Here is a 10,662-nt window from a genome sequence, read left to right as displayed (position 1 = left end):
AAAGTAGCTCGCACAATATCATTTTATGGAACTTGTATTTATTGATGGTTTTTTTGAAATTGGGCGCTTGCTAATGACATTTCTTGAATTTTCTTTTGAGAATTTTACTATAGAGTTTCTTGCCAATCGTCCAGGTTTTACTAGTCAAATAGTCTACATAGTTCATAGGTACATCTGTACAAAATTACGCCGTATCCTTCCCTTGTCTGAAGTGGTACAGTAGTAGTGTACTCCCTTAATACTCGTAAAGAAAGTTATTTTGGACAGCGACACGGTCTCCAAAACACAACTTTGACTTCTTGTTTCATTAAAAATATTTATTGAAAAGTGATATATGTATACTATTATGAAAGTATTTTTCAAGACAAATCTATTCATATAATTTCTACATTTTCAAACTCAACAACTTGAGAGTTATTCATGATTTATATTTCCAAGGTTTGACTTAAATATTAGAGAGCAGCTACAAAACGGGATCCCGTTGTAATGGGATAGTTTAAGTGACTCCTCCCCGCTTCCACGTGCACTCCATCTTGATACCTGGTACCTTGGGTATCAGTTGATACCTGGTACTTGGTACCTTTGGTACCGACTGATACCTTTGGTACCTAATATCTGGTACCGGCTGGTACCTGGTACCTAGTACCGTGATACCTAGTACCTGGTACCCGTGATACCTGGTGCCTGGTAGCCTAGAGGAGGAGGAGGAGGAGAGAGAGGAGAAGGCAGCCGCATGGTGGAGCAGGAGGAGGAGGTGGCGGCGAATCCGGTGGTCGGCGAGGCGGAGTGTGGAGGAGGAGGCAGCGGCGAATCCGATGGTCGTCGAGGTGGGGCAGCCGATGAGAAGACCAACGAGGGCGGGGAGCTAGAGCAGCGCGGTAAGGGAGGCGAGCTTGAGGGCGACCCTTGCCGGGGCCGCGCCGTCGTCGTCCTCCTCGGCGGCCGGGGTCTTGAGCCGACAGGAGAAGCTCCCGCCCGGCAACGCCTTCCCCGACGCCAACAGCGGCCTCCACGTCCCGCTCCCACTCTCCCTCTTGTTCACCGCACCCGTCGCCGAGTTCCTTTGTCATCGCCTCGACCCCGCAGCGGTAGGGCGACAGCGACAGGGACAACGGCGGGCACCGGCTCCGAAGAGCGTCCTCCACGCCCAACGCGCCACCCCACACAGCTAGCCATCATCGTCGTCTTCGTGCTGGTAGTCAGAGAGAGAGAAGGGAGAAGGAAGGGGAGGAGACAAAGAAGAGGATAAGGATGCTAGATATTTAGTGGTAGTAGTTGTCCCGTTGCAACGGAAGCCCGTGGTGTAGGTTTTCTGTAAATATTATGCTAAACGACTTTCTTTATAAGTACGGAGGGATTAGTATCTTATCACGAGTTACTTACTATCTTTCTTCCCGGTCTAGCACGAATCTGAAAGGGACAGCCTCCCTTAGCAAGAGAGGCCTTTATAAATAGCCGCACGGTTAATCTCACAACTCAGTGCAGTAGACAGTAGTAGCATGCAAAGGATTTGCCCTGCTCACTGCTCGGTCACTCACTCACTCACCATGAAGTCCGTGAGGCTTTCCTACATCCCTCCTGCTGCTTCTGCTGCTCCACAGAGCCCCAGCTATGGCAGGAAGAAGAACGCCTCCACCGCGCCGCCGTCGGCCGCCGCCTCCACCACCGTTCTCACCTCCCCGCCGGTGACCACCACCCGCACTCCGAAGCAGACCGAGCAAGAGGACGAGCAGTTGGTAGCCAAGACCAAGACTACGAGAACTGTTACTGCTACGGCGAATGGCAGGGCGGCGCCGAGCCAGGCTCGGCCTCGGCCTCGGCCTCGCCGCCGGCCTGCCCCCGCCGCCGCGGCGTCGGCCGCTTCGCTGCCGATGACGTTCTGCAACGCGCTGGAGGAGGTGATCAACACGTTCATCGACCCGCCGGCGCTTCGGCCGGCGGTGGACCCGCGGAACGTGCTGAGCAGCAACTTCGCGCCCGTGGACGAGCTGCCGCCGACGCCCTGCCCCGTCGTGCGCGGCGCCATCCCGCGCTGCCTCGCCGGCGGCGCCTACATCCGCAACGGGCCCAACCCGCAGCACCTCCCGCGCGGGCCGCACCACCTGTTCGACGGCGACGGCATGCTGCACTCCCTCCTCCTCCCGTCGCCCGCGTCGTCCGGCGACGACCCCGTCCTGTGCTCGCGCTACGTGCAGACGTACAAGTACCTCGTGGAGCGCGACGCCGGCGCGCCCGTCCTGCCCAACGTCTTCTCCGGCTTCCACGGCGTGGCCGGGATGGCGCGCGGCGCCGTCGTGGCGGCCAGGGTCCTGACCGGGCAGATGAATCCGTTGGAGGGCGTCGGGCTCGCCAACACCAGCCTCGCCTACTTCGCCGGCCGCCTCTACGCGCTCGGCGAGTCCGACCTCCCCTACGCCGTGCGCGTCCACCCGGACACCGGCGAGGTGACCACGCACGGCAGGTGCGACTTCGGCGGCCGCCTCGTCATGGGCATGACCGCGCACCCCAAGAAGGATCCCGTCACCGGCGAGCTCTTCGCGTTCCGCTACGGCCCCGTGCCGCCGTTCGTGACGTACTTCCGGTTCGACCCGGCCGGCAACAAGGGCGCCGACGTGCCCATCTTCTCCGTGCAGCAGCCGTCGTTCCTGCACGACTTCGCCATCACCGAGCGGTACGCCATCTTCCCGGAGATCCAGGTCGTGATGAAGCCCATGGACATGGTGGTGGGCGGCGGCTCGCCCGTGGGGTCGGACCCCGGCAAGGTGCCCCGCCTCGGCGTGATCCCGCGCTACGCCACCGACGAGTCGGAGATGCGGTGGTTCGAGGTGCCGGGCTTCAACATCATGCACTCGGTGAACGCGTGGGAGGAGGCCGGCGGCGAGGAGCTGGTGCTGGTGGCGCCCAACATCCTCTCCATCGAGCACGTCCTGGAGCACATGGAGCTGGTGCACGCCTGCGTCGAGAAGGTGCGCATCAACCTCCGCACCGGCGCCGTCACGCGCACCCCGCTCGCCGCCGGGAACTTCGACTTCCCCATGATCAACCCGGCTTTCCTCGGCCGCCGCAACAGGTACGGCTACTTCGCCGTCGGCGACCCAATGCCCAAGATCGGCGGCGTGGCCAAGCTCGACTTCGACCGCGCCGGCGAGGGCGACTGCACCGTGGCGCAGCGCGACTTCGGGCCCGGGTGCTTCGCCGGCGAACCGTTCTTCGTGGCCGACGACGTCGAGGGCAACGGCAACGAGGATGATGGGTACTTGGTGTGCTACGTCCACGACGAGGGCACCGGCGAGAACCGGTTCGTGGTGATGGACGCGCGGTCGCCGGACCTGGAGATCGTCGCGGAGGTGCAGCTGCCCGGACGCGTCCCCTACGGCTTCCATGGCCTGTTCGTCACGCAGGCCGAGCTCCGGTCACAGCACCAATGATACAAACCAACGTAGCAATGTATAGAATTCACGTATACATTTTCCATACGAAATTACGAGTTACTGTGGAACACGTAGTATAAGTGCACACATACTTCGAGAAAATTATGTAGAGTACATATGAAATGAAAGAATGATTTTAACTACACGAGCACAGATGCAAAACATAGTAACGTCTGAAGTTTCCAAGTGCTGATAAACTTGTGTTACAGAGGACCATCATGTGGACTAGGAATTTCGAAAATTAAGCAACTCCAGAGTTGCAACAAACAAGAACAATCTCACAAAAACATCGATTTCAAGAGTTGCAACTGGCATGACTTGGTGAAATGAACAAGCATTTAGGACATGCACAGTTTTTTTAAGTCATTTAACTGCCCTGACTTGTGCACAAATATAATTTACAGAGTACTTACATTACATATGCAAAAGCGTAACTGGATACGTATTGTTGCCTTGTTGGGGATTCAACAAGCCGAAGGAGCTGCCGAGAGGGCTTTGCATTTGGTAACAGGGCAGTCAATTCAGGCAGCATCCACAGTGTTGTTAGTCTCACTATCACAAAACTAAATGAGAATAACCTCAGTGTTGTTAGTCTCACAATCACAAAACTAAATGAGAATAACCTCTAAGTGTTGTTAGTCTCACAAAACTAAATGTTGTTTCTGAAGAGAAGGCCATATAGGGACTCTAAGCCGAGGATAATGACAGCATTGTTAACATAGTCTTACCTACCTTCGCTTGAATCTTCTTTGCAGCACTTCTTTCTGTATCTACGTTCTGAGCAAGGGAGGACAGGATATACCCAAAGGAAGTGATAGCAGAGACCACCAACTTCTTAAGAGTTATGATTCATATGGAACGTTCCACAGCCTAGAAAGAGATATATAGGGCAGGGCCATGTTTCCACTCTTTACGACATGAGAAGTACTTTCAAGTGACTCCGATGCACATTTCCATATGAAATCACGAATTACTGTAGTGGGAAAAAAACGTAGTGTGATACTGTACACACACAGTTGAGAAAATTATGTATATACATACGATGATTTGAAATACAAAACATAATAACATCTGAAGCTTTCCAATTGCTGATAAACATGTGTTACAGGGGACCATATGATGTGGACTAAGAATTTCGAAAAATAAGCAATTCCAGATTTCCAAACAAACACGGACAATCTCACAAAAACATCAATTCAAGAGTTGCAACTTGCATGATTTCCAGGACTGAATTTATACAGTACATGGTGTACTCTGGTCAAATGAACTACTAGCATTTAGGAGATACATAGATTTTTAAGTCATTTAACCGCTCTGACTTGCGCACATGTATAATGTTTACAGAGTAATTACATATGCAGGAGGTTAACAGGATACTTGTTGGGGATTCACTAAGCCGACGGAGCTGCTGAGCTGGCTTTGCATTTGGTGAAAGGACAGTCAATTCAGGCAGCATCCTCAGAGTTGTTAGTCTCACAAAACTAAATGAGCATAACCTCTCTTTACTCATACACAAATCAACTTCTCCTAGGAAATGAAGAATAAGAATGCTGTTTTCTGAAGAGAAGCCATATGGGGAACTAAGCCAAGGACAGATGACAGCATTGTTAACATATAGTCTTAACTACGTTCACTTGAATCTCCTTTGCGGCACTTCATGTTTTCTAATGCATGCTTTCTCTATCTATATTCTGAGTAAGGAAGGGGATAGCAGTGACCAACTTCTTAAGAGTTATGATTCATGTGGAACGTTTGACGGCCTAGAAAGCGATATATAGGGTACCGAGGCCATGTTTCTGCTCTTTACGACATGAGAAGTACTTTCAAGCAACTCAGATGCACATGTTTCATATGGTACTCCAATTGTCAACTTTTCTCTATGCCGGGCCCAGGTGACAAGATATAAACCAGAGATGATCAGAAACCCTCCAATAATACTGCAAGCAAGCAAAGATCTTAACTTCAGAGTTTAGATCAACAGAAATGAGAAAAATGGATTGATAGAAAACTATTTGTACCCTGATCAATTGATAGATTAACTAGAAGCTTGAACTATTGATCTATCATCAAATAGCCAATATCTCAGCATCAATATGCAAACATACATTACAAATTTACACCAGGAAGGTGAGGCCATGAGGCACCAAAACAGTATTGTTCACATTGCAAGAGAAAGTTTTTTTAAAAAATTGTAACTGTGATTAAAAAGTAGAGTGAGTGATAACAGTGTTCTTACCTTGCAAGGTAAACTGAGCTTCCCAGAAAAAACTTCGACAGTAGAGCAGAAACCACTGGCTGAAGAGGCATATAAAGTGACACCATAGCAGGGCCCAAAATTTTGTTGGCCCATGTCAGTAAACCAGTATTAAGAGCAGAAGAAATGAATCCCTGCAACAAGGGATAAAACACACTTAGCAGAAGAAATGAATCCCTGCAACAAGGGATAAAACACACTTTCATTCAAACAATATTATGCACGGTATGCAGCAACTAAATTATTTTATGGCCTGTAAAAACTAATGCAAGGTTTCTTCAATAGGACCACATATAGAAGCAGAATCTCAATTCAAGGAACATGCAGCAACCCAATGCACTGCATCAGCACTAACATATATATGTACCAAAGGGATATTAAGCCATGCAAAATGCACACTAAGAACATACACGTCAGAGCATTAAATAAATTTGAGATAACTCTTACAGCATATACAACAGCACCAAACTCAGATCGAGTCAAAGTCCAATCTTCTTTACTATTTGTTGCAAAAACTCCTGAAATGACCATTAAAACAGCACCAAAAAAGTATGAGTACGCTGTCAATGACAAACTACACGGATACTTCACCAAAATTGGAGCCTGAAAAAGAAATAGATGAATATGATAAGTATAAAAACAAGAAAGGTTAGAGCACGCTGATCGCATAAAAGTTTCAGTACTCAAACAGGAGTAAGATACTAAAGTCAAGTTGAATACCACACAAACATAAGTTTCAAAGTACAGTGAGATAGATGGTCTCCTGTAAATGACTAGTCTTTGTTTTTATGGTGAAGTATAATCTGATGATCTGATCAGCCCATGACAAATCACCTTGCAGAATTTCGTCAATCTATTAAAATAGACAATTCGACCACGCACAATCAGTAACCCTGTGTGATTGATAGAACATGTTTGGGTAGCAACAGGACAATAAAATGAAGAGATTATTGTATGGCATAATCATCAGAGCCTGGTGGCAAGTGTGGAAAGAGAGGGATACAAGAATTTTTTAAAACTAGTGGCTAATTAGGATGTGCCCTTTTAGGAAGTGAATAAAAATAGCCTAAATTTCAAGAGGGACAAAACTATGATGATTGAGGAAATTGTCAACACTGAAATTTATCCAGCTAAAATGATCTTGACAAACTTCATGGTTCTAAAGTCACCCTTTTTAAATAGTAATCTTAGCTTACAGAACTAGCTCTACTCATATCTTTTATCATAAATTAAAGTTTCCAGGCGTCCCAATAACCCCAAAAAAAAAAACATCAAAGAGTGCAAGCAAAATTGAGCTTTAACAAGCTGAAAAATCAGTAATACCTGGAAAGCAAGATAAGTAGCCATACAAAGACAGTTCCCTATCAAACACAGCACTCCAATGTGCCACTTTTGGAGCCCAAACACAATGGACAAGGGTCCGACTGGCTCAGGCTGTGACATGTCAGCAATGACACCATGACTATGAGCATCATCAAGTTCGAGCTCGCCACTACCGAACAAAGCAGGACCCCTGTACAACACCATGAAAACAGCCCCCATCACGCAGACGATCGTTCCACCAATCTTGGCCCTGCCCTCATGTGTGCTCAGGTTCACCGTTTCAGTGCTGAAACAAACAAGAATGCTTAACCTTGACAAACAGAAGCATGAACATATATGCATTGTCGCAAACCAGTGAGAAAGAGACTGACCCCATGAGGGCGGCCAAGATGAAGGTGAAGACAGGAATGGAAGGCTGAATTGCAGCGGCGTATGTGGGATTGGTGTAGCTGAGGCCGAACAAGAAGAGAAGCTGGTTGGCGAAGATGCTGCAGGGACAAACATAGTGGATTCATCAAAGTACGAATTTTTCAGAGCATAGCAGCTGCATTGCTTCAGAACTCCACTACCGAGTTCCTGACCTCAGTGACCTGAGATGTTGGGAGTGGGTGGGGTTTACCCTGTGAGCCCAAGGATGAAGAAGGAGGCGAGGAGGCGCCAGGTGAGAGGCGTGCGGGCCTGCGAAGGCGACCCGCGGTGGCGGAGGAAGGCGAGGGGCGCGAGCACGGCGAGGGCGAGGACGTCGCGGAAGACGCAGAAGACGACGCGGTTGACGCCGACGTTGAGCGCCTGCTTGGCGATGACGTGGTACCCGGCGTTGATGAACTGCACCCCAACCATCGTCGCGTGCGCCCGCCTCCCATCCCCGTCGCGCTCCTTCGCCGGCGACGCCATCCCCCCCGCCGATCCCGATCTCCCCACTCCCCCGCCTCCCCCCTCCGGTCGTCCCCTTCGCCCTTCGGTAAACTCCTTTTCCACCACTCCACTCAAAGTGGCAGGCCTTCGTTGGTGGGCTAGCCTTCTATCTCGGCTGGGCTGGGCTGGGCTGAGCAGTGGACAAGGTTTTTCTACACCCACTCCCAGATATCATGGCAACCTGTTATTTATATGCGATTCAGATAATTATAAAAGAATTAAGAAATACTAGTAATAACATCAATTAGGATAATATGAGTCTATAAACAAATATGCAAGGCTAAAGTTAGTCTTGAACTAGAGAAAAAATAATAAAATCAAAGCAATAAATAGTACCTATACAATATATGTAAAATTTATTATTTTTATTTCTTTATATATGAATTTAGACTTATACATTTGTATAGTATATATATTATATCATTGTAATCTAACTTTTTAAATTTTATGAAATCTTTATATAGCTGCCTAAATCACATGCATACATGGTATTTGAACCTCATGTAGATGAAGATTAAATGTTTTACGCAAAATAAGGTGATATTAACATATGATTAATTGAGTTTTAATTACTATAAAATTGAAAAATATATTTATATGATATTTTAAAGCAACTTCCATATAAAATGTTTTCGTATGAAAACAAATCATTTAACAGTTTAAAAAACGTGTCATGAATATTCAATTTTTTATGGCCGGCCTAGTGTTGTACTCCCTCCGTCCCAAAAAAACGAATCTAAAACTGGATGTGACACATACTAGTATCCAGATTCATAGTACGTGCACGTGTCATATCCAATACTGGTTAGTTTTTTATAAGACGAGGGGACTAGTAGTACCTAAATGTATAAACTACTTTCCCGCGTAGCACTCCCAATTTGACCTCGGATCGGAATTCGCGTGTCGTGATGAGCTGCGACTTGTATGATGTATCCGCGCGGCACACGTATCGCGTCTCGTCAGCGCTCGATCCATCCACAGTCCACACACACGGAAACGGGAAACCTATATCTCGCCGTCTTCGGCGTCGCCGAACATGTCGCCGACAGAGGACGCGCCACGACGATCTTGGTCGGAGCTCTCGACGGACCTCGCCGGTGAGATCTTCGGTCGCATCCTGTGCCACGGCGACCGCGTCCGCTTCGGCGCCGTCTGCCGCCAGTGGCGCATCAGCGCGCGGCGGAACCCGCTGCCCCGGCAATTCCCATGCTCGCGTTGCCCGACCGGACCTTCTACAGCCTGCCAAACTCCGCCTTCCGGCGGCTGCCGCTCCATCTCCACCGCCACCAGCAGCTGCCGCACGCCCAGAGCTCCTGCGGCGAGTGGCTCGTCTTCCAGCGCCGCGACGGCGCGTACACGCTGGTGAGCCCGTTCTCCACGGCCACCACCATGGTGCTCCCCAGGATGCCCACCGACCCACCGGTCACCCACGACACGCCGCCGCCGCTGCAGAAGCTCGTCGTGTGTTCGCCTACCCTCGTCGCTGCTGTCGTCGGCAAGAGGCCGAGCCAGCTGTTGCTGTGCCGGCCGAGGTCAGCCTCGTGGTCGTGCAGGCATGACAGATTGCAAGCACTCGAGATCCAAGACATGGTCTCCTACCAAGGAAAGCTCCACGCCCTCGTCAACAGCGGAGACCTCCTCTCCATCTCCATCAGCGAGGACGACGACGGCAGCCACGCCGGCGGCGAGCCGACCGTGTCCAGCGTCGATTGCCTCGTCCGGGTAAGCCCCGGCCGCCGCACCGAGCCGCCGCTCTACCTGGTGGAGTCCGACGGCGCATTGCTCATGGTCCGCAAAGAGAATCACAGCACGAGAGAGGGATCATACTCCGACGACGAACAATCCAACGTCATTTTATATCCCGACGACGACGATTCCTACGTCCCTTTGTATTCCGCCGAACAGATAGAGTTGCAGACCAAGTTCGAGGTGTTCGCGGCGGACATGGCGGGGTCGCGGTGGAGGAAGGTGAGGAGCGTCGGCGGCGACCGCGTGCTGTTCGTCGGGCGCTGGTGATCCCGGTCTGTCCACGTCGTCCCCGACGTCCATCAGGGCAAGGCACACAACATTGGGGACCGCATCTTCTTCTTGCAGGATCGTGGCGCCGATGGCTACGGCGGCCAGCAATGGCGGACGGTGGAGTTCTTCTGCACCATCTACGACATGAGGGAACGCCGGTCGCAGCTGTTCCTCAAGACGCCATTACGGCCAGTGGGTAGCTTGGGGACGTGGCTGTTCCCTCCCTCCGGCCGTACGTGCGGCCGGCATGAGTGAACATTGCTGATGATAGACCGTTGTGCCGCATTTTGAGAGATAATTTTCTCCAAATTATTGTGTTCTGGGATATTTAGCTTGTTTTCGTGAATATACTTTTGTATGTTGATGATTGCTAATTTGTGGCGATTCGGTTGCAGTCGGTGTGTTCTACTATCAGCAGCACGCCTTTTTCTCCGTGATTTTATTTTAGCCAAGTGATTATGAGATCAGTGAGTACAGTTGAATAATAGCCTCCGTTTGCTCCCTGCCGATATGCTCATGTGTTCTGAGTTGTTTCATGGGACTCAGTATTTGGTACTTACTCCGTTTTATATTATAAGACTTTTTAACATTACACATATTCATATAGATGTTAATTAATCTAGATATATATATGTGTATAGATTTATTCACATCTATATGAATATGGGTAATGCTAGAAAATCTTATAATATAAAATAGGGGGAGTATCAGAAATGGTCC

The 10,662-nt window shown here is 49.6% G+C and overlaps 2 protein-coding genes and 1 pseudogene across 3 annotated transcripts; 2 read left to right on the top strand and 1 right to left on the bottom strand.

Annotated features, from left to right (window-relative positions):
* Window positions 1-1,466: 1,466 nt before the first annotated feature.
* On the top strand, window positions 1,467-3,576 carry LOC127762856 (9-cis-epoxycarotenoid dioxygenase NCED1, chloroplastic). The gene has a single exon (XM_052287359.1). It carries the CDS (start codon window positions 1,500-1,502, stop codon window positions 3,426-3,428), a length of 1,929 nt encoding a protein of 642 aa, XP_052143319.1. The 5' UTR covers window positions 1,467-1,499; the 3' UTR covers window positions 3,429-3,576.
* Window positions 3,577-4,493: 917 nt separating this feature from the next.
* LOC127762857 (WAT1-related protein At5g45370-like) lies at window positions 4,494-7,958 on the bottom strand. 2 transcript variants are annotated; one of them, XM_052287360.1, is made up of 6 exons: window positions 7,628-7,955; window positions 7,380-7,496; window positions 7,009-7,294; window positions 6,133-6,288; window positions 5,668-5,819; window positions 4,494-5,368 (listed from the first exon to the last, which is right to left on the bottom strand). In XM_052287360.1, exons 1-6 carry the CDS (start codon window positions 7,900-7,902, stop codon window positions 5,164-5,166), a joined length of 1,191 nt encoding a protein of 396 aa, XP_052143320.1. In that variant the 5' UTR covers window positions 7,903-7,955; the 3' UTR covers window positions 4,494-5,163. The 2 variants fall into 2 exon arrangements, 1 of the variants encoding a protein (XP_052143320.1); XR_008015605.1 differs by having other exon boundaries at window positions 5,220-5,368; window positions 5,668-5,862; window positions 7,628-7,958.
* A 975-nt stretch (window positions 7,959-8,933) lies between these two features.
* Window positions 8,934-10,364, top strand: LOC127764427 (uncharacterized; annotated as a pseudogene).
* The last annotated feature ends 298 nt before the right edge of the window (window positions 10,365-10,662 follow it).

This window comes from Oryza glaberrima, chromosome 2 (genome assembly GCF_000147395.1).
Source record: "Oryza glaberrima chromosome 2, OglaRS2, whole genome shotgun sequence".
In the NCBI taxonomy this organism is placed as follows: Eukaryota; Viridiplantae; Streptophyta; class Magnoliopsida; order Poales; family Poaceae; genus Oryza; species Oryza glaberrima.
Note: the sequence above shows the minus strand (reverse complement) of the source record. Positions and strands in the feature narration are given on the sequence as shown.